We start from the raw sequence: 25,277 nt of genomic DNA on the forward strand, positions 1-25,277 counted from the left end.
CCACTTGCTATGAAGTATTGAATACGCCTCGCGGCGCTGCGCGGCGTGCTTTTTTATAAATTTATTATTAGCATTTTGGCTCGTGGCCAGAAGTAGCGTGACTTTGCATACAAAAGAAAACAAAGAAAATTAATAAATTAATGCTGATGCAAAGTAAACAAATGCAGCAAAAACAATACAAACACAACAGAACACAGAAGATTTTCTTTATTTGCAAAGATAAAAGAAAATAGATTTAGAGAATGATTATATAGGTTTGGATGCTGCTACATTTGACACCAATATGTATACTATATTTATGTATTCAACTAAATAATATACACATATTTTCCTTTTGTTCGAATATTTTGTGATCTACACATCCAGCCGCACATAAATTATGAAAATTAACTGACGTAATTTTTTATTGCCCAATGCGAAATAAGATTGAAATATGTTTATATATCCACACAGTGGCTGGATGAGTAATCTTCGAATAAAAAATATAAATGCATATACATATGTATATATATACATATTTATGTATATAAATACTTTTCCATTTTTCAGTTAAAGTGTGGGCTGGCATTTTTCAGCTAAACATTTTCTCCACCTTTGATCTATGTCTCCATTATGTTTTCATAGTTCACTAGCCGCTAACTTTTGTTATTTATTTATGCTCTTTTGCTCTAAATGCTTAAACGTCTAAGTGTCTACCGTTATGTACTAACAATATGTAATTGTAATTCTATAAACCTTTGTCCCTTTGTGGCAAATATTTACTGTTAAACCCATTTTTTATGCGATCTTCACTGACTTTGTTCAAACAATTTTATTTGTTTATATTTTCATTTACGAAACCAAGGAATCGTGTCAAATTACCATTATATAGCCGCCTACGTATAGTAATTTGACATACTTACAAAGAGTATTTAAATACATATAATTATGTATACAAGGTGTGTTCAGAAGGTACAGAGAAAGAACGAACGAACTCCAAAGAAGGTTTTCTTATATACAATATTATGTTTTAACTTTTTATACCCTGTATATCATATATTAGTTTGAAACACCCAAAGAGAAACGTCGGAGACCCTATAAAGTGTACTATGTACTTATATATACCATAAATGATAAGCGTGACGAACTGTCCTTCTTTTCTTCCTAAAAAGCTGCTCATGAACCCCCGATATCGGATCACTAAAGCCAAAAATACTAAGACTTTGTTTATAATTTTATAATTCTTAATTTATTCTACATAATCTATGTAGTCTCTCTCAAAGTAATCCCCCTTAGCCCCAATACACTTGTGTAAACATTTTTTCCATTCCTCCAAACAGTAGTTCAAGTCAATTTTCGTATTCAATTGGGTAACGATGTCTTCAATTGACTCAAAATGGTTTCCCCGGGGAGGTCGTTTGAGTTCGATGAATAGCCAGAAGTCTCAAGGAGCTAAATCGAGCGAATACGGTGGTTGCGGCACGATATTGTTTCACATTTTGGCAAAGAACTCATGAAGCATCAATGCAGTATGAGACAGTGCATTATCGTGTTGCAAAAACCAGGAGTTGTCGGCCCATTATTCCTGACACTTTTTACGAATAGCGCCGCGCACACGACGCATAACACTCAACTAGTATTCCTTGTTGACAGTTTGGCTGGTCGGAAGGAATTCGGAGTGCATCACACCTCGGAGTGCATCACACCTCGATATTCGAAGAAAACTGTCAACATAACCTTGATTTTCGACCTGCTTCGAAGTGTTTTTCTTGGCTTCTTCATCGCCGGTAATAATATGTTTCATGACATGCCGTTATTTGGAAAGCATTGTTTCACAGACGTTAGAGCGACTCTGTTTTTCGAAAAGATTGGGTTATTTTGGAATCAATCGTGCTTTCACTTTTTAAGCCCAAATTATGTTTCAAAATGGTTTTTACTGACCCTTCCGGTATTCCAACGATGCCAGTAAGATCTCTGACTGTTAATCGTCGATTTCCAAGCATCAATTCGGTTAATTTTCTGACGTCGGCTAGCGGCGAGTGAGCTACTCATTCTTATATTCTGGATCTTCCTTGGGTTTTAAGTAATTATTTCATTTCTAAGCCTTAAATCAAATGTTGAAACAAAGAAACAGAAAAAAAAATTAATATTCATCTTACTTCATGCACAACCCTCGTAAATGCACGCGCTTGCTTAAGTTATAAATAAATTGCTTGAGTAGTAGACCAAAACGCGTGGGTAAATAGAAAAGCAGAACGCACAAAATAACTGCTTATAAGTGAATAAAATTAGTTCTTGTTTTTGTTATTCTCAAAAACCAGATTTACCATTGCCCACCACTGTTTAATTTGTAAATGGCAAAGGGAAAGAAAAAAACTTTCGAAAAAGCGGTTAATCGACTTTGAAAATCTATTGCTTGCACTCTATGAATGTACATATACCAAGCTTTATATGTGCTTAGAGAGGTGTGTATGTACATATATATATATATTGTACATATTTAATTCACTGTCACGATCGCTTCGCTGAGCAAAGCTGCTGTTGACAACTACCCACACACATTCAATGCATTTGAGGCGATCGATTGATCGACAAATATTCGAACCAGTATTGAGGTATAGATATGCACATAAGTATATTTCATTGCTCTGCGGCAAATAAATGTATGTGTTGCATGATGACACGAACCCGTTTGTATTGCCGCCAAATAACACAACTGTATAATGGTAGTCTATTTACATACCAATTGAGTGGCAGTTTTCAATGACAAATGGTATCTTAACTTTGTTGTTATTCTTGTTTTAGTAGCAGCATATAATCTTCAAACTTATTGTAGATTTTGAGAGCCAAATGCATATCTCAGCTCTTCCTGACTGGCTTGAGAACAGCTTTAGTTAAACGTTAATAAATTAGTACAGTTCAAGCCATTTTTCATTTCCGATTATATTCTCATAAGTCATCAGACCTTGCTATTGATGTTCAGGGAGCTGAATCTTTTTTTTAACATATCATATTTGATGGCTCTAGATGCTGTGTGATATCTTTAAGGGGCACACCTAGTGTGATATTAAAAAAAAAAAAAATTTATCGACAGGTTACACCTTTATATGAATTTTTTCAATAAAAAAAACGGCCTATTTTCAATAATGTTTTTCATTTAAAAAATTAAATATTTTGCGCTAGCTTTTTATTATTCCAAAGTTACATATTTTACAAGGATTTTGTGAAATTTTCGAAGGAAAATATTCAAAGCGCGGCCATTATGACGTCATTTTCTCAGACTTATCTGAGAAAGGAAATTTTCCGTTTCAATTAGGACCTTAAAAGGTTTTGTAGGAAGGAAAAAAAGTAAATATTGTATTTTTGGCAGACGTTTATGCAAAAATGTGAATTTTTGTGAATATGGTTTTTATTTTTAATTTGTAATTTAAAAAAATTCTTCCTTGAAGACCTTTTAAATTGCATCACGAACATTTTTCGATTTTTTTTTTAATCTAGTTGAAAAATATCCTTTGTTCAGGACCTTGTAAATTATATCACGAAGACCTGTGTAAAATTTAATAAAGATCGGTTGAGTAGTTTCCGAGAAATCTTGGCAACGACTTTGAACTTTAAAGTTTTAAGTGACCTTAGTTTACCTTGAGCGCTCAACTTAGCAATCTCCAACACTATTCTTCGGATCAACTTGAGCATTTAAGACAATATTCTGGAGATGTTAGGAAATTAAATAAGATAGCTTTTTTTTAAGCCGTTAAACCCATGTTACCCCTTAAACTAAACCGGTATCTCAATTAACTTGGAAACAAATGAACCGATCAAAACAGGCAAAAAATAAACGAAATAATACTTAAACTTACAAAAAAAAAAAAAAAAAAAAAAAAAAAAAAAAAAAAAAAAAAAAAAAACAACGCCGCCATTTTGTCAATTCTTGGTTTTTTCGATCATAACTGTTTGTCGCGACAATATATTCTACGAGAGATTGTTTCTTTTCATTAACATCCACGGAGAAGGCCTTAATCATTGCAGCAGAGAACATTTACGGCTTCGCGTGTACCTCGACAAATACTAATTTTGTTTACAAACAAACCATATATTTTACAAATTATAAAAGATGTGTATAAAATACCCTTAAAATTTAAAATAACTGATATAATATTTTTTTGTTGTTTTTTAATTTTCAAAACACTCATTTTTTTTAGGCCATCATACTACATGTCCCAATCTGACCGTTTCCTCTCTATTGCTTTGTAGTTAGTGCTATGTCATACTTGATTGGATCTACTTAGTAGATTACATTCAGTCAATTAGTAAATTATCTACTTTAAAATGTACTTTTAAAGAAATACTGGTAATGAACTCACTTAAAGAATGCTTACAATATATTCTTAATGAAGCGAGTTCTAAGGATTCACTTTTCCATTGTCAAATTGATCTGGTATTATTGATTGAATAAAGATGTCATGTCTGAAAGAACGTCGATTTTTCGAAGAGATACACTCATTATTGAAGAGACTACTACTGTCTCTGTTTATTTTAGGACGGAAACTGCCTCTCACAAGTATAAGTATATTGAGATTTCTTACAAACACAATATTTAGCATTTTTCAGACCGCAAAACTTAATACTTAATTACTTAATCAACTTTATGCGATTTTGCTGTCTATTGTTCTAGTCTTATTTGTACTTATTTATAGATAAATTCTGTCTGCTGGAATTCTCAAGAAACTCGTTTTGTTTTCGTGCTTTTTCACGTATTTTTTTTTTAATAAAAAAATAAAAGTGTGTCATATCCGATTTACGTCATAATTCAATTAAAACTTGATACGCAATTTATTATTATTTTGAAGTTGACTTTAAGTGTAAAAAACTTGTTCGCTCACTCAAAGTGTCACACCGTTAAATACATACAGTTGCTTACATACATAGGTGCTTGTGAGTGTATTTGTCATGAGCATTATTCATTATTACGAAATATGTTTATCTTTTTCGCGTAGAACACCTGCATATCTATGGAAGTGGGTAATTTATTCTAAGGCAGTTGACCAACAATTATCAGCTGAACGCTGTGAAAAGCTTTAAATTCCATATTCATATTCATGAACATGCACATATGGTGTGTATGTATGTATTTACTTGGACTGAGAGAGTATGAATTTTTGTCGGAAAAAAAGCATAAAATATTTATCAACCACTGATAAAAGTAATCTCAATATGGTTCGATAATTTGGGAACTGCTTAAATTAATTCTGGAGAATTTTCTATGACAGTTTTAGTGGTATGGTATTTCCTTTTGGGTGAAAAAAATAATAAAAAAAACTATGCTTATTAAACATTTGTATATAAATATATTCCATATATTGAGGTTCTTCTTGTCTTAGCTGTACCGATGTTTAAATTTTACTTCCGAGTTGCTAGCAGGGCTTTCACACCGCTACTTAATTAAGTCAATTAAGTGTAGTAAAATTGTTAATCGACTCGATTAGTTTCTATTATTCCATTATTTTTGTCTCATATATACCATATGGTAGCAGGAGGTTTTTAGTATGTTTAGGTATCGTTAGTTGCCAAAGCGTTTCAATAGTTCGATGTACTATCATATTTGTCAAGATGGAAAATTGTTTTATTTTTAAACGACAAGAGAATTTATTATAGTTCTCTCGCCTTCACTTGAATGTTAAACGTGTTTTTTATTTAATATTATTTGAGATATTCTTTTAGATTTCAGCAATATCTTCATTCAGTAAATTTTTTATGTATGTTGCTTTTTATATTACGGGATTTGTAGTGTTGCAATCTGACAACTCACAACTTTATTGTAAAGTTTGACATTTTTGAAGTTATACTATACATACTCAGAGCGTTTTGACATACGAGCGCTTTCGGTCAAAAAATTAAATTAAATCGCACGATTATTGTTACAACTTTCGACGTGGATTAACTCAGAAACAGTGCATCGATGAACTTAATTAAAATTTTTTCCGATGAAGTTTCATCAAAGACCAGTGTTTATCGATTCAATCGAGGTCATAAATCACTACAATACAAGTTTGTGAAGTTCGTTCAAAATCAGTTGTTTTTTCGGAAACTATTGATGCTGTGCGCAAACTGTTATTACAAGACCGTCATGTGACCGTCTGTGAGATGGAGACAACTATAGACATTATAGACTGAACAAAAAATTGCTAACTTTGGATCCCGATTACTCTTCACCACGACAATGCGATCGCTCACACAGCAACTGAAGCAACAACTGCATTTTTGAGCAATAAAAACATCATTTGCTGAGTTATCCACCGCTTAGTCCTGACATTTTACCGACCGACTTATTTTTATTCTTGAAGATTCGGTTCAAAACACATGTTTTGAATTTACCTCAATCTGATTGGCAAAAGTGCTTCAAAAATTGTTAGAAACGGTTGCAAAAAAATGTATATCCTTATTGAGAATATTTTGTAAAACAATGAAACGATTTTCGATTATTAATATTTGTTTAACTCGGCTATAATCGTGTAAGCGGTAAAGAAGAAGAATATTTGTTTTTCTTCGAATTATGAAAGGCAACCTACGTATAATCAGAAGTGGTCTTCAATCTTTTTTTCCATATTACAGTGTTTTTTTTTCAATAATTTCATTTTGGATAATGCGGAGTTTTACGTATACATATGTAAGTATACTATACGTACTATATTACGTAGTATTTTATATGTGTACATATGTAGTACAAGTACTATATACTATGTATGTATATATAAATATTTACTTATTACAAGTGCAATTTCAAAATGGCATGATTTGAAAATGAGTCATCTGCCGCACAAACTTAATGAAGTCTAATTACATAAGTAATGCTTTCTTACTTAACATTCAGTCAATATAATTATCGCTTGTTGATTTTGTTGCTGACTCATTACTCTGCCCTACCTGGATTCATCTAAAACAATATCTATATATATGTACTCGTATACCCTATATATGCTTGAAAATAAATATTTTGTACAAGCAAACAAACGCTTGTGGTTTAGTCCAGGCAGAGTGAAAAATTCTTATCGTTACAAAATTGTTGTTCAAAATAACTACCATCAAGGTCGATACACTGATAATATATTTGGAATATGCGCTTCAAAATTTGGTGCAGTGTCGCCGGTTTATATTATATTTTATTGTAGTTACATCCATTCTCAGAGTGTTGTGCTTTTGGAAAGCTCTTCAGGTTTCTTAAAACTGCTATAGTCCCTGTAGAAATCAGTTGAAGTTTGCTTTAGACTTTTTATTCTTCTACAATTTTAATCTATACTGAACATGAGAGGTTATATTTACAAAACGTCCGTCTCCTGTCTAGCCATACAAAAAACGTGATCGTATATCGTAGATCTTCTCTAATGACAGAAAAATCTTGCCTATCATGTCGTTCTCACATCAGCTCGGTGTATGCAAACGAAGCGAATTCAAAAATAGACTAATATAATATGTTTGCAGCCATTACAAATGTAGCATTTGTAATAAAAAGTGGAGTAATCTTTTCCATATAGTCCGGAAGATATTTGATCGAAGTGATTCCTTCATCCTTTCTAATTTTTGCAGAGCGCGAAACGAAACCAAGGAATTTGCCGATAACGATTTTTTTCACATTGTTGAAAAATTCTTACAAAAAAAAAATTACCTTAAAATATTCAAACTTCAACTGTTAATATTGTTTAAACGATTTATGAGATCATTTTTCAAAGCCTTCAATTTTCTACACATATATATACACATATGTAAATAGATATTTTTTCAAGTTGCTCGGAGCGAGATTTGAAGTTTTTTACATGGTAATAGGAAAAAGAGAGAACAATGTAAAGGAGGGATCATCCTTTTTCAAAACATCGATTTTTTTTATTGTCTTATTAAATTCTACAACACCTCTAGAATTGTCCTAAATTTTCAAATTGATCCGAGTAATAGTTTCGGAGATATAGCCTGAAGTGCTTAAAGGCCTCCAAAAACCTATTTTTCAGAGTACCAAGCGAAAAACCCACAAATATGTAAATATTCTCTTATTTTTCTTGATTTTTTTTTTATAAATTTAACTGCAACAAAAAAAAAATTTGAAAAGACTGAGCCACTCCGCCACCGTGGTCGCCTTCGGTGGCTTTCCGACTGCATTGTTGTAAGAATAATTATATCTTTACTATTTACGATTTGCATTTTTTTTCAAATAAATGTTTGGCCTAGAAACCTAACCACTTGTTTAACGGTTAATTTGTGTACATGTGTGTGACAAAAATGTTGTGGTCGTTTAAACGTTCGTTTCACATTCTCAAAGCTACACTGGCACATACACAAAAGAGGAAATAAAAATATATTATCGCTCGCTGACAAAAAGTTGTACACTTACACACTCTTCTACCTTTATACAAACCAATATGAATGTACGAATATGGGCAATTGAGTGGCTTTGAGGGAAGCCGGGAATCGACGTCTAACGCCACAACCGGTTTTTTGACACATCCACCGTTGCAAGTGTTGATAAAGCTGTTGCTAGTCATTAATTGGCAATAAGTTGCTGCTACAGTCGTATTTATGAGAAATTACTTCAAGTAATATAATTTTTTTTTGTTTTACTGAGAAACGCGTTTGTTTTAAAGTTTACAAGTTTTGTGTTTTATTTCGAAAGCAAATTATATTTATTATTTATTATTTCAAGAAACTTTAAAACTATTTGTAGATTATATAATATGACATAGGCATTGTTGGTTACTCCGCTTGTTAAACGGTTGATTCTTCTTTGCTAAATTTAATCACAGTAAAAAACTAAGGTCGCCTCACAGTGAGCTTCTGAGATAGAGTTCTGTAATAATTTATTCGATAGCGCCCACCCATTTTGCCAGTTCGCCGTCATTCGCAATGAGATATCGATTGTTCGAAGATTTTTATATATGGCTTTGAAATCTGCATGAAAAGAGCGTGACCACAAATAAATTTGAAAATAAATAAATAAATTTGAAAAATGTAGCTCAAACTTTCCCTCTCATTTGACTGACACTGTATATGCATAACGAATTTTATTGTTTTTTCGATAGTTTACATTTTCAAAGATATCCTGTGAAATCGGCAAGGTCGTCTAAAAAAAGTTTTTGAATGATAGCGTTCTAAAGAGCGACCGTTCGCAGGTATATGTACATAGTTTAAACTTTAAACGCGTTTTTCTCGAAACGACATTTATCAAAATTGCTGACATCACAACTCAACGATTTATTGACCGGACCGATCGACTTCATTGAAACTGAGCATTCTTGAATATATTTACCATAAAATGACCTAAAATCGTTTTGATTGGTTGAAAATTGTCAAGTTGGCATTAAAAAACAACATTTTTGTACCTAAAATTTTTTTTCAGAACTGTGCCATTTTATTAATTTTTGAAAAACTTGTTTGTTTGTTTGGTTTCAGCTACTCATTCCTTTTTTTGGCATTTCCGAAGACAGCACATAATTCCGTTATTTAAAAATTTAGCTGAAAATATACCTGATTATGTTCGAAGAACTTCAAAACATTCAATCGAGTACTTTCTTAAAAATTTTTTTTAATTGGTTACAGGTGTCTGGTATAGCCCCTTAAATGGTTACATGGGTTTCCTTGGGTAAAAGCCAGCCTTTTTTCAAGAATATTTTTCTCGTATTAAAGATTAAATTATTTATTAGAATTTTTTATTTTTACAAACATACACTATTAAGAAAGAAATTCTGAAATTTTTGGAAAAAAAGTATTGCGATGCCATTTCCGGTGACCCCTCGGAAAAAATATGAGAACGCGTTGCAGGATAAGGAGTGATCATCATCATAATACAAAGTAAAAAACACTTCTTTTAGTTAAAACCTTAACAAGAACATGGATGATGAAAAAACAACTGAAAATTGGATTTTTGGCAGACATTTTTAAATAAAAAAAGAAAATTTAAGTGAAAATTTCGCGACAATATTTTTTTCAAATAGTGGTAATCGAAAAAAAAATCCTTCGTTCAAGTCTTTAAGCATTGTATCTCAAAGATATTCGTAAAATTTTATGAAGATCGGTTGAGTACCTCTCGGGAAATCTTGCCAACCGACTTCAAAAACATAGTTTCGAGAAAAACGCGTTTAAAGATGGCGCACTTAGCCCCGCTAGCCTCGAGCGCACAAGTTCCCCTGAAATATTCGAGAAGTTACATAAAATTTACGAAAGATACAATATATATAATCCGAAATACAATAATTACTGGAAAACACAATGAATCCATGCTTTATGGCGCTCATTTTGCCTATACAGATCTTTGCAAACAAGTGGTTGCTTCGTCTGTCCTTGAACAGAGATAGAACTCATCAAGCCAAATTTTGCTATCGCGCTAATTCTTCTTAAACAATTCTTCATCAACGCACGTAAAAAGATATATAATACATATTGTGTACCTCACGAACCAGCTGTTCCACAACCTCGAAATTTATATGCCTACATACGTGTCTTGTGAAGGTTAGATCAAACTATTAAACATATGAGTTTAATTGTCTCTCATAGAAATTTTACGAATCTGCCTATAAGATACCTATGAAAATTTTCGTTCGAAAACTCTTTCTCGATCCGACTGAATGATTAAATTTTTATTACACTCCAATAGAGGTTCCTTAAAAGCCGCTATCGCCGGCGTTTGTGGAAAAATAATTTTTTTTTTTAATTGTGGAGAAATAGTGGAGATAGATAAGATCTGCACCTTTTATCACTGCAGGCATAACTTCTGAAGCTGATGACTTCTAACTATTTTTGTTTTCATTTCCATAATCTCAACGAGATACTTATATTGGAGCGTCAACAACCTGCTTGTCAACATATAATATATGTATGTATGTACTATATTTACACACCTGACATATTTGTTATACACATACTTATATAGCAACCACATGATTTTAACACTTCTTGCAGTCATGTTTAGGATGTCTACATTTTTTGTTGTTGCGGTTATCTTTTCACTATTGTTCTTTCTTGTTTACACACTGTACGTTTTGTTATTTTTTATACACAAAGAACTAAAACAACCTTTGTATTTGGCGCTACCTGTTGAAGCGCGCAAATAAATCGCACTTGTTTTCACACCTCACGGTTGTTGTTGGTGAAAACAACACTTTATTTCGGGTGCGCCAATCGGACTATTGTTGTATAGTTGTTTGTTTTGTGTCGCTAATGTGGCCTGTTGGCAGTGTCTATTTAGTTTTTTTCTCATCTTCTTGAACCTGTCGTCATTTTATTTGTTTAGAACGGTTTTAGTTATTTTAGAGTTGCTTTTTGTTGGCGATCACGCAATCGACATACTTGGCATGTTTACACGTGTTGGTCAGAATGTCAAATAATTGGATAACTAAATTAGTTCAGCAAATATATGAAATCACAAATGTTTTTGTTTTTATAATTCTAAAACTGATACTCGCATAATATTCTGCAACTTATTTATTCTAATGTTGTGGAATAATTAATTCCTAACTAATTCTTAACCGATTTTTTTTTAAATACTATTTTCTATTTTTCAAATATTAGAACATTACTTCTAAATGCCACTCTCTAAGATAACCTCGGCCTTATAGAATAGCTGAGACAGTCGATTTTCAAAAGCTTCTCTTAAAGCGAATTTTCCACCAACAAAATCATTTGCCATAGAAAGGAACAGGTAGTAAACACTTGGCGCCAGGCCCGTACTATAAATGGTTCGAATAAAAACTACCTAACCAAGCTTCCCGAGCTTCTGGCGAGTCAATTTCGAAGTTTATATCCTGTTATTCCTGGATTGGTCTTCCATTGCTTAATGCATATTTGTCATCAAAATTACCGGATCGGAATCGATGGAACCAAAATTGCGCATGATTGACTCGGCCATAATATCTTCCAGTCATCACAAGCTCTCTTAACTGTACAATTCAGAGGAACAGCTTTTGAACCTCCACTTCGTCAACATATTTGATAAGATATGAGTTGATCTATGAGTGATGTCGGGTTGCTGAAAATTACTTTGTTCATTTCATAATGATATTTTGATGTTATTCTCTTGACTTTATATAATTTCCTCTTAAATATCATACGTTTTGTAGTTGAGATTGTTTGTCGACGAGGTACATTATTAACCGCTGACATATTCATGCAAAAGATCAAGTACTTAGATCTAGTTAGGTGGTCCTCAGCGCAATATCGAGATTCTGTGAATGTGAAAACAGTTCTTTGACTCGTTGAAAACCTGACGCACAACCCAGCCAGTCATTGTGATATTTTGGTGTTAGAAATTTGATTATTGGGAAGTTATTTTAGCAAAGTAATTTTATCGATTTATTTAAACTTCACCGTAATATTTAATTCTTTATCTATCGATTTTTTTATTTTGTGGCATGGAAACGTTGAAATACCTGCCAGCTTTATTGTTTGCAATAAAACTTTCAATTTAATTATAGTAAATACATCATAAATGTAGTATTGATAAGATAAGGGAATGATAATCTTAGGTAAGATTATGGTGATCGTATACTACAAAAATTGAATGAAGTCGTTAGGAAGAATTATTTAGCAGGCATTAAGAGATTCTGAAGAGAATTTTGAAAATAACTCTAGATAGTTATGCTATTTTTTTGGAGATTCTAAATATTTTGTTAATGCGTACATTTTTTAATAATTTGTAATAAAAAATTGTCTTCAGAATTTCATAACAACTACTAAATATTCTTTTCCTTTAAGTTCTGGTTTATTCTTAGACAAATTTCTTTGATAATTTTTATCTGGCTTCTATAGTTTATACATAGATGTTCGTTTGAATAATAGTTTTTTAATTTTCATTGTAAATTTGCGAAATTTCTTGGAATAGATTGTGTTGGCACAGGTGTTGGAACCGTGGCATTAGTGGTGAATCAGTTAAGTACTTCGAAAGTGATAGTGGTAAAAACGGCGATAACACTTACTTTGAAATGAGTAGCTACTATCATTATTCCCCTGATTGCTGATCATTCGCGTTATATCCGGCGCCCTGTGTTGCTCCCATTTACGGTGTGTGTCATGTGTTACTCTGTTGCACGTGAAATTCATTATGGTTATAGATAATTATTTTATCACTTTTTATGTGTGAGTAACATTTTTTAGTATCTTCGTATCACTATTACACTGGTTACTTTTTGTTCTCAATACATACAGCCGTTGACAGCTAAATAGAAACTTTAACTTTTTTTAGGTGGCTGACAAGTATAATGATAAAAAATTTTAATATACCATTATTTATATTCCTAAAAGTCAAAAATCACTCTGTTTTGTAGTTCTGAAGTTAAAATTCTTTTATTTTTTCCCTAAATAGAAATTAGAAACAGTTACTTAAAGATTTAAAATTCCTCAAGATGTTAGTTTTGATTAATAACTTTATTGATTTCTGGTAAGGGTGGGTTTGGAAGTTGTGGTTTAAAATATATTAAAATGTATTATTCAAGTTTTTTAATGAGTAAACGCTCCCCGAAAAACTTCAACATTCCATCTCCGGAAGAGAGCCAAAAAAAGAGTTGCACTGACGTTCTACATAAAATTAAAGACGAATAAAATATCCAAATATTCAAGAAAGCAATTGCCCGGCGCTTAGTCGAACTCGGATTTCACGGCAAAAAAAAAATCAAAGGAAATAATGTGTAGACTTTTCCAACGCTTATTGATCTTGGACAACAAATAAATGGAAGTATGTTGTTTGGAGCGATGTAACAAAATAAATGGCATAGATCCTGATGGTCGAAAGTATGTTTGCCGACCAATCTAACAAGAATTAGATCCTCGCTATGTTTCACGTGAATTTTTTACCCGTGGTGAAGTAGCTCCGCTCCATATGATTGACGTAATTTTAAATAAGGAGAAGTATGTCGACATCGTAAAAAATGGCATTCTGCCTTGGACTAAGGACGATTTGCCTGTTGTCAGATAGCAAAGTCTACACAAAAGTTTTTTGCTGAAAATTCCATTAATTTTTTGGAGTGGCATTAAGAGAACACATCTCTGTTGATGTCAAAAAAGCTGTAGGTACCAAAAATATCAAAAATATCGATGTCCGTTTTGATGAAATTAGGACGGCATGGCAAGCAATACTAGTGGTGTGCTGCCAGAGTCTTATAACGTCACTTCGCAATGGATATGAAACAGTATTAAAGTAAAAGGGTTAAGCAACAAAATACTAACTGAAAGTAAGCAATATTTCTAATAGCAATATTTTTTGCTGATAAAAAATTTTCGTTGTCGCAATCAAATCATTGATTCCACACATTTTTGTTAAAATCTAAAAAAAACACTATTTTTTTTATTAAAATTTTTGCTATGAGAGTTTAAGTTTAATGTAAGTTTCAAAAAAATGAGGGGAAAAACGGTAAAAATAAGTGATTTATTAGAAAATAATATCATTTACTTCAAAATAAGTAGCGTTTCTAATTAGCTGTCAATGGCTGTATATACTCCTTATCTACATTATATGCATAATAAATTATATATGATAATTTTTTATTATATATTTCCTTTGATTCCGTTTTGCAGATTCTTGGCATTATTTGTATGGCCTGTGCTTCACCCGCTTATTTGTCGGCTACTTCATTCTTCCTCTTTGTGGTTGTGATTTCGTTTATTGCGACAATTTTATGGATTTTCGCCTATTTTTTGGGTATACGTGAAGCACTGAATGTGGCTGTCAACTGGATATTCACAGTGAGTTAAAATTATGATAATTAATATACAGTATTTCCCCACTTAAATGATACTCGTAGTAGTTTGCACAACTTTTTATTTATTTTTTATTTAAGCACATATTAGAATAATCAATTAAAATCAATTTCATATTTTATTTCATTTATTTCACACTCTATTAACTGATATTTAACCTAAAATAAGTAAACCCAAACTTTCATAATAATTTATACTTCAGTAGGATGTCTGACAAATACTGAGGAAACTTGACTTCGAAATTTTTAGTCTTAATTACAAACACGGTCCGATAAATATTGTACTTATTTAGATATAACGCCCGATGATGCTCATATCGCAAGAAACATTTATTATTTTGGAGGACATTACCATAGTTGGCTCCTGTCAAAACTTTAAAATGCAAACTTGTAGTTTTGTTCTGTCTGCGGGTAAAAGCGAGCGAGTCCGAAATTTTTTGAGAAATGTGAAAGAACAATATCGAAAGAACATTCCTGATTTTGCTAGGACGAACATTTAGTTGCTCTAAACCCCAGCTTTTCTCCTTCAGTGGCAACCATAAAAAAGTAATGAATTTCAATATACTTGCACGTCGGGTTTTGATGAGTCACAACCCAGTTCCTCGAAAACGACCACCATGGAGGATAACGTGATTCCTGATAATAATGGTATTAACAGATTTTCGATTAATGGGCATTAAATCGCTGGCACAGTGGGTATCTTGAAAGACTACGTGGTTCATATCATGTATTAAACATTCTGCATTAAAAAAGTGTCACGCGATGGGAGCTACGTTTGGTCAGTGCAATCGGGAGGCTAGAGCAATCTTTGATGCTTTTTAAGTGCAATTCAAATGATGTTTTGCGACGTTTGCTGACCATCGACGAAATATGAACCCACTGGTACACATCAGCTTCCGAGGGAGATTCAAAACGCTCGAAATTTGGCGAAGACTGCCTAATCACACCGAAAGGTGATGGCCACTATTTTGTGAGTTTCATAAGATGTGATCTACATCAACTATCCTGAGAAGCTCAAAGGGATTACAAAGTTCTTTTACGTCGGTCTGCTACTTTTGGCCGATTCGACCCCGAATTGCAGAAAAAACGATAACTTCGGCGAAAAAAGTGTCCCATTAATACGCAGCGGTGCATATCACCACGTTGTTTTCTAACTTGAAAAATTTCTTTAACGGAGAAGAAGTTAAAGTGGATTAAAAGTACTATCACCACCACGGCCTTTCATAGTACTTATCGGACCGCCTTCGTATTTTAATACTTAGGTTGAAAGTTCCAAGTCATAAACCACATTAATAATATGTTTGAATAAATATGTTGTAACGTTCACATGTCACGTCCAAACGACTTTTCCGAACGGTATTTAGTAGATTAATTACGTGGTAGTTGGCTTAGTTTACGTAATTCTATTCGTTTTCATAGCTCCAACTGACTATATTACCCGTAAGAGTTTATGTACTTTATCGACTCTTCGTTGGTGTGTTCGAACAGGGGCCCTATTCTGTATCTAGATTCGTAAATGTATTCTATTCGAAATTCAGATCTACTTTATAATTTTTCGAAAGTTGTACCACCCTGYRYCAGAATAAATACGTACAATTTTCGTTTTTGCTTTCTACAACTCAAAAGCTAACGAATATTTTATTCGAAAATTGGCTTGAAAATCCGAAAATCGAGTTACGGAATATAAAAAATTCGCATTCGAGTACATTTTGTTTCGAATCGAGTTACAGAATAGGCCCCCAGCTTCGTTCCGGGCGTTCGACTTCTGATGTGGATCGAATGTTTTGTAGCCGGGTTGTTGGTATTCAGGTTTCGGCAAAACCATAGAGTATAAGTGATCGTATCTGTCATTTGATGGTGGTCGTGCCCATATCTGGTTATGATCATATTTTCTTTCTCAATCTTACATCAATTTGGATTTTGAGAGGTTTTGGCTAGTCTTATGATCATTGCCTGTACCCACCTTTTGTTAAATTATTGTTTTTTCGGGTTTTGTGATTAAAGATAATTTATAACCTCTTAAGGGGTCAGTAGGGTATTTAGCCTGTTTTTGTGAACTTTTTTTCATAGAAATTTTTATTCTATAACAGAACTTTTTCACATTTCATAAGGTGTATCGTGGAGTGTATGAACAACATTTTTAGGAATTTTTTGATGACATCTGTCGGCGAAATGACTGGGTGAATAAGATGCGTTTTTTGTGTGTTATCTGAAACACAAAAACCCAATTTATTCTTAAAAAGTACGTGAATGGTTATCGTCCCTACTAGAATCATGAAAAAAATTGGTAAATGAAAAAGTAATTAATTTTTTTTTGTAATTTTTCCTCATGTTTTTTTTACATACATTTTGTCATAACATTGTCAATAAATTATAAAAAAAATATATGGACGACAGCCAGCCGTTTTGTGAACATTTAAAAAAAAAATTAAGCAAATCGGTTGAGGCCGGAATCATGTCCGCCAGTTCAAAAAAGTGAGTTTTGAAAAAAACGTTTTCAATGAGGTACTGAAAAAGCATAGAAAGATACACATAAACGTTGAAAAAACGTCGAGCGGTATTATTATTTTTGGGCCTTTTTCGAAACCTTTCAATAGTAAAGTGGGTGTCCACATTAATGCTAAGGGTATACGGGAACAGAAAATGCAAAAAAAAAAAAATAAAAAAAAAAAAAAAATTTAAGAAAGATTGCCCTACTGACCTCTTAAATTCGAATTCTTATCTCGTCAAGGATTATTAATCTAGTTTAAGTTATAAAAATAATATATAATCTGAAAATTGTAACTTTTTCTTTTACAAAATTTTACACTCCTCCATTTGTACTTTCACTGCAGGAATTGATCAACACCGCGATATGCGCCCTGCTGTACTTCATCGCGTTCGTTGTGCAATTGGCCAAATGGTCCAGCTATCCGAGTAGCCATGCGTATGGTTCCAATATTGCGGCCGGCGTTTTCGGTGTATTCAACTTTTTGGCCTACGCCGCTGGTACATATTTCCTGTATTTGTCGCACAAGGGCGCTGTTGCCTATTAAACAGACGAAGCGCGAATGAACAAAATTAAGAAGAAAAGCAATTAGCAAATTCAACAGCAACAGCAACATGTAGCTCACCTCAAACCAGAACTTATGCATACCACCAAAAGCACTGAGCACAACAACACATACATACATACAATCATATTGGAGCAATGATAAACTGATGCAACCATATGGCAACACCATGGAAGTAACATGTAAGTGTAGCTCATTGCTGTAATTAGTCAAGCAACAACAACAAGAACAAAGAAGAGAATGTTTAAAAAATCATAAAGCTAGTTTTTTTTAAACACTTATATTGGTAGTTTTCAACATTTAAAATGTTCGTGGAAATTTTAATTTTAGAAATAGGCGCTAAATGTAACTTTGTATGATTAATATTAACTATTATATATTATTTTGGTTCTAATTTAATTAGCTGCGCTGCCTTTTACATACAAAACAAACCCACATACATACATATGTACATACATATATGTACATATGAACTTTTTTGCATTTTTGTAAAGTAAAAATCTTCTTATTAACAAGCATAATATTCAAAAATTTTGAAAATCACTAAATATGAAAATATCTTAAACTTCAAGTTTTTCTACTTTTATATGTCGTAATATTTTAAATATAAACATTTGCTCAGCACTACATATCTACATATCTACATACAATATTTTGTATTCTAATATTTCAAGGCATCAAAATGCCATAAATTATGCTACTTCTACACAAAAGGCGGAAAATGCGAAATATGTAAATACAATATAAAGTATGTATATATGTATATGTTGGTTGTGAATATGTTTCACAGAAGAAACCCTTAAATTTTCAAGCAATTTACTTTTTAATATTTTAAATTATGAATTAAATTTTTTTTTAACATTTTTGATGTGCAGGAAAGTTGTATGTAACTGTGCAACAAATAATATTTATAAAAAATAATAACTGCAATTTCATTGTTTGTTATATTAATATTTGTAAGAACAAAAAGATACACAGCTGTTTTTAATTAATAAAGTTATGTTTTATTTAAAGTGAATGAAATTGCATTTTTTTCGATAAAAATTGATGATTTTTTAAACACAAGTGAAGTAGATCGTAGATAATCAAAAATTATCGTTGTTATTACTTAAAAAAATATCCAATACCTTTTTACTCAAACGAATATTTTACTCTAATCAGGGTAGATAATTTTGTAAGCAAGCAAGAAAAAACGTAAATTTTGGTTTCACCGAAACTGGTATACCACTCACAATATAAGAACTTGATTCCGATCGTTCACTTTGTATGGCAGCTACATGCAATAGAGGTTCGATCTGGACAAATTCTTTAGATATAGTAGCGTTGTCTTAGAAAATAATCGATACCAAATTACATAAATATACGTATATCCTCAAATACAAAAGCTTTCCATACAAGGTCTGCCGATCGTTCACTTTGTAAGACATCGGCGATTCCGACGAATAAGCAGCTCCTTGGTTAGAAAAAGATGTGTGCAATATCTCGAGTATAAACTTCGAACAATCTTAATAGGGGTATAAAACAAAAAAATCGTCGAGACCTACGAATTTATGAAAAAAGTATAAGTTGATGATTCTATGAGTCATACTCAAGTGTATGCTCTATTTTCATGCGATAGTGAGGATTTAAATGAGAAGTCTAGGCCATCCACAAGCTAGCAATCGTGCAGAATTATTGAAGGAAGTCCATGAAATTATTGCGATCGATGCAAATTGTATTACGAGATTGTTAGCTTGGGAAATAAATACGGAGAATTTTTGACTTTAAGAAAGATATGTGTGCTTTTTATTCCTTATGAGCTGAATGCAGTGAGTTTTGATGAAAAAACGGATTTCTCTCATAGAGCACTCTTAATATTATTATCCTCCTCTATCACCATATGACTATTTTCAACTTACAGAACAGAAAACCACCATGAATAATGCATAATTGAAAGGACTATTTTATCATATTTTTATTATTTATATAGCATTTATGTATATGTATTTATTGCAGCCACTCAAGTAGCCGAAACCGTTGTGCTGAAAAGATACCAATAAACGTTGTATTGGGTCTAATGGAACCTATTTTGAATAAACAATAATTTTAAAAGATAATATTGTATAATGTGTATTTTGTTTTATATCCACATAGTTAGCTAATTTTTAAGACACACTTCTACTTTGCGTCCTCTAGGCGAAAGGACGCTTGATGAAAATGTACTTGTTTCTTTGTTTTAGTTTTAGACCCAATTTGATTCTTTTTACCTTTCAAATGCAAACCAAACTGTTTTTATAATAGAGAAAGAGAAACAGAATATTTCGCGGAATCAATACCCTTAGCGTGGACAGATGATGAGCCAAGATATTCAAAAGGGACAGCAAACGATCCGGTGGCGTGCGTAAATTCTTGCCGGTGACAAAAAGGAGGATACAAAAACTAAATATTTAGCGTAAACATGATTACAATAGTACGTATAAGCAATAGTTATTTAAAGCAATAAGTCCAAAACTCCATTAGCCATGTAGCCCTTAGAGTACTGCATAATTCAATAAAAAACGCAAAAAATAAATCAAGAAACTATTACATTTCAGAAAACTAAATGGCAAATAAAACCCAAATATTTAATAATTTAATTTAATTCATAAGCAAAATTGACTTGCACGAAATCTGGTCATATACAATTTTTTTAAACAACATCACCATCCACGAAACCAAAAACTGAATACCAAAATCATCAGCATCACTTAAGAATTGCAGAATTTACGAATACTCACTGTTTTCTTTATTTTTTCCAACTTTCCACAACTTCTCACAAATCCCTTTAATTTGACACCAAATTCATCAAAATCGGTTAAGATTTGCCGAATTTACAAAAAATTTATAAGTTTCTTCATTTCTTACAATTTTCCACAACTTCTCACAAACCCCTTTAATTTGACACCAAAATCATCAAAATCGGTTCAGATTTACCAAAATTCCGAAAAAATCATAATTTTCTTCATTTCTTACAATTTTCCAAAACTCCTCTCAAATCCCTTTAATTTGACACCAAAATCATCAAAATCATTTAAGAATTGCCGAAATTACGAAAAAATCATAATTTCCTTCATTTCTTACAATTTTCCAAAACTCCTCTCAAATCCCTTTAATTTGACACCAAAATCATCAAAATCAGTTAAGATTTGCGGAATTTACAAAAAATTTATACTTTTCTTCATTTCTTACAATTTTCCAAAACTCCTCTCAAGTCCCTTTAATTTGGCACCAAAATCATCAAAATCGGTTAAGAATTGCCGAAGTTACGAAAAAATTACAATCTGGTCACCCCAGCCCAGGCGGCGCAAACAAAAAATTTCATTTCCCAAATCGCCAATTTGCACCAGGCGCCCAGAATCGCCCAGTAGGTAGCTGCCGCAAAAAAAAAATTTTTCCTGTAGCCTACCTCAAAGGCGCAAGTGGAACTGCTTTAGCAACAACTGCAAAACAGGCGGAAGTACGGTCTGCTGGCACATTAACACCAATAACTTCTATAATTCGCCACCGATTTTGATCATACAGGCACCAAATGAAAGGGCAAGCGTGCAGCTACACGATCAAATGCTAGTAAATTATAACAAACTACAAATAGAAGATATTTTTGAAGAAAATGTGTCGAAGAAACTCTATGACAAAAAACCGAAAATTTTATATTAATAAAGTGATATGAAAGAATCTTCGTGTTACCAATCACTAGATATACGCTTCATAAGTATATTCTGTTAACGGCAGCATTTCAACTTCAACACATTCTTAATTAATGCATGTTTCTGAATAGTTCCTTCATAGCTGAATTGCTATGCTTACGTAACAGATGAAAGTAAGTGCATACACTTATGTGTTCTAGAAGCGATTACCTTTTATTTGCCACCAACAGCATTGAAATCGGCTGAAATTTAGCAAAGTTATAGCGAATATGCAGAACCGATCGCATATTCTGCATTAGTACTGCATTATCCACCATTTCCTGTAGATGCGTGCCCGATAACTACTTTGGTAAAACTCAACCGATTTCGATAATTTTGGTGACAAACGAAAGGTAATCGCTTCTAGAACACATAAGTGTATGCACTTACTTTCATCTGTTACCTAAGCATGGAAATTCAGCTAGAAAGAAACTATTCAAAAACATGCATTAATTAAGAATGTGTTGAAGTTGAAATGTTGCCGTTAACACAATATACTTATGAAGCGTATATCTAGTGATTGGTAACACGAACATTCTTTCATATCACTTTATTAGTATAAAAGTTTCAGTTTGTTATCATAGAGTTTCTGCGAAACATTTTCTTCAAAAATATCTTCTATTTGTAGTTTGTTATAATTTACTAGTATTTGATCGTGTAGCCGCACGCTTGCCCTTTCATTTGGTGCCTGTATGATCAAAATCGGTGGAGAATTATAGAAGTTATTCGTGTTAATGTGCCAGCAGACCGTACTTCCGCCTGTTTTGCAGGTGTTGCTAAAGCAGTTCCACTTGCGCCTTTGAGGTAGGCTACAGGAAAAAATATTTTTTTGCGGCAGCTACCTACTGGGCGATTCTGGGCGCCTGGTGCAAATTGGCGATTTGGGAAATGAAATTTTTTGTTTGCGCCGCCTGGGATGGGGTGACCAGATTGTAATTTTTTCGTAACTTCGGCAAATCTTAACCGATTTAAATGATTTTGGTGTCAAATTAAAGGGGTTCGAGAGGAGTTTTGAAAAATTGTAAGAAATGAAGAAAATTATGATTTTTTCGTAATTTTGGTAAATCTTAGCCGATTATGATGGTATTGGTGTCAAATTAAAGGGATTTGAGAGGAGTTTTGGAAAATTGTAAGAAATGAAGAAAATTATGATTTTTTCGTAAATTCGGCGAATCTTAACCGATTTTGATGATTTTGGTGTCAAATTAAAGGGATTTGAGAGAAGTTTTGGAAAATTGTAAGAAATGAAGAAAATTATGATTTTTTCGTAACTTCGGCAAATCTTAACCGATTTTGATGATTTTGGTATCAAATTAAAGGGATTTGAGAGAAGTTTTGAAAAATTGTAAAAAATGAGGAAAATTATGATTTTTTCGTAACTTCGGCGAATCTTAACCGATTTTGATGATTTTGGTATCAAATTAAAGGGATTTGAGAGAAGTTTTGAAAAATTGTAAGAAATGAAGAAAATTATGATTTTTTCGTAATTTTGGTAAATCTTAACCGATTTTGATGATTTTGGTATCAAATTAAAGGGACTTGAGAGGAGTTTTGGAAAATTGTAAGAAATGAAGAAAATTATAAATTTTTTGTAAATTCGGCAAATCTTAACCGATTTTGATGATTTTGGTGTCAAATTAAAGGGATTTGAGAGAAGTTTTGAAAAATTGTAAGAAATGAAGAAAATTATGATTTTTTCGTAATTTCGGCAATTCTTAACCGATTATGATGGTATTGGTGCCAAATTAAAGGGATTTGAGAGAAGTTTTGGAAAATTGTAAGAAATGAAGAAAATTATGATTTTTTCGTAATTTCGGCAATTCTTAACTGATATTGATGATTTTGGTGTCAAATTAAAGGGATTCTTGAGGAGTTTTGGAAAGTTGGAAGAAATGAAGAAAATAGTGACTTTTTCGTAGTTTTGGCAATTCTTTGCCGATGATGATATATGAAGTTGAAAAAATAAGGAAACAGTTAAATAAATATATTGTTGTTTTTTATTTCAAAAATCTTTATTTTGACACATCATTTATGTACATTTATAGTATAGTTCATTATTGTTATTCTAAATTGTTTAGTATATTCATGAATGTCTTTCGACTGCTTTCATTTACTATTTTTTACTTTTAATTTTGGTTTTGTTTATCTTAAAAAAAGTCTTAGTTATCACAAAATAAAGATATGTGGTTATATAATGAATAATGAAGCGCAGCTTCTCCACATGCCGCTTGATTTGTGTGTAATACCACTCGGCAATCAGCATGCTGTAGTGCTTTTGCATATAAGCGAGTTTGAAGAGTTAGTGGTTCCGGGAATGGGATGGCTATACGTCAAGCGGAGATTCTCATATGTCAATGACGGAAAGTGGATTGTAAGCCAATATTATATATTCACAGTATTCAACGTATAATGAAACCTTGGGAGCACATGTGTGGAAGCTCGTTCGAGTCACTTTCATGATTGTATTCCCTCGATCCACTCAATAAAAATTTGTCATCCTATTTAAGCAAAATTATTTGTGATGGGTGGCTTTCATTTGTCAGTACTGTATCCTCAACTTTATACTGTTCCATGAGTGTGTAGATGGAGTTGATCAGTACTTTCAAATTGTCAGCGTCAAGGCCTGCGAAGTTACCTGGAATATGCAAAAAAAATCTATCAGTTGCAGATATAATTGGTATGTATATAAAATACTGTCTATTATTAAAAAATCTTAAACGACTAGAAGGCGCATTATCGGCAATTCGAAAGAAAAACGTATAGTCCAAGAATACTGTAATTTTGTATTCTTTTCTTAGAAATTTTATAAACCAATAAAGTTTTCTAGAACTGCTAGGAGGAGATCCACTGAAATCTTACAATTTTAAGAGGAGACTTTAACCTAAGAATAAAAAAAGTCGATTTTTTTTTCTTGTAGACATGTAGATTTTTCAAAACTGAAATTATTTTCAGATTATTTGTTGAACCGTAAACCTAAATAGTTCGGCTTTTCTCGAAACTTTAAAAGCGTTTATCTCGAAGCTGTCCTTTTCAAAACATTTCACTATCCATATCTCCAAATACAAATTTTTAATTAAAAAAAAAAAAAAATGTGAACAGTCAAAAAAGTGCTACAATCTAATTTTTCCGGTCATTTTGTGAAAAAAATGTCCAACCTTTCCGTAGAATCAGATATTGCGAAATTATTCCATATTAATGATTTTTTGGGTTCAGATTGCTAGGAGGACAATTTTTTTAAATTATCTAAAAATTCATACAAGAGGCTAGAATATCCCCTTAAGCATAAATTCAGAGTTTCTACCATCGACCATTTTCTTCGAGTAACTTCTCTAATTATAGACCGATCGTGGTCGTTGAGGGCTCTTTCGGTGCATGTATCCGACGATCCGACTATTGGTTTGTAGAATATTCAAAGAATAAAATCAAAATGAGAACACTTGGTGCAAGTATTCAATAATTTTGAATCTCAACCGGGTACTTATTTCATTATTTTTACTATCTTTATTTTCTTAGTAGTTGTCTCTGAACAGTATTCCAATTAAATTGTCGTGATTGCTAAATTTAATTAAAACAATTGTTTATTTTACTGCGTTGTAGGCATACAAAACTTATGTATATCATTATTACACTTGAACCATTGTAGTCACCCGATAAATGAAATGTTATTCAAATTTAATAAGAATAAAGTTAATAATGGCGCAGCTGTTTTGATTATTTCAGAGTTCGCAATTCAGTAGTTTACGCGACTTATTTCCTTATATGAAACATATTCTATACTTTTAGTAGACAGTTCGCTGTTGGACATTGGATTTACG

The 25,277-nt window shown here is 32.3% G+C and overlaps 1 protein-coding gene and 1 long non-coding RNA gene across 3 annotated transcripts in view; one reads left to right on the forward strand and one right to left on the reverse strand.

Annotated features, from left to right (window-relative positions):
• LOC108965175 (CKLF-like MARVEL transmembrane domain-containing protein 4) overlaps positions 1 to 17,869 on the forward strand; it is a 47,835-nt gene extending 29,966 nt beyond the window's left edge. For both annotated transcript variants that reach the window (XM_018927398.1, XM_018927396.1), the window contains exons 6-7: positions 14,524 to 14,691; positions 17,540 to 17,869. In XM_018927398.1, coding sequence (XP_018782943.1) covers positions 14,524 to 14,691; positions 17,540 to 17,740 — 369 coding nt within the window. In that variant the 3' untranslated portion in view covers positions 17,741 to 17,869. The remainder of the gene's footprint in view (positions 1 to 14,523; positions 14,692 to 17,539) is intronic.
• A 5,612-nt stretch (positions 17,870 to 23,481) lies between these two features.
• Positions 23,482 to 25,277, reverse strand: part of LOC108965181 — a 118,275-nt gene continuing 116,479 nt past the window's right edge. Inside the window, exon 4 of the long non-coding RNA XR_001993096.1 lies at positions 23,482 to 24,097. This is a non-coding gene — a long non-coding RNA (uncharacterized LOC108965181). The remainder of the gene's footprint in view (positions 24,098 to 25,277) is intronic.

The sequence above is a fragment of the Bactrocera latifrons genome, unplaced genomic scaffold (assembly GCF_001853355.1).
Source record: "Bactrocera latifrons isolate USDA-ARS-PBARC rearing strain unplaced genomic scaffold, ASM185335v1 scaffold_136, whole genome shotgun sequence".
Lineage (NCBI taxonomy): Eukaryota > Metazoa > Arthropoda > Insecta > Diptera > Tephritidae > Bactrocera > Bactrocera latifrons.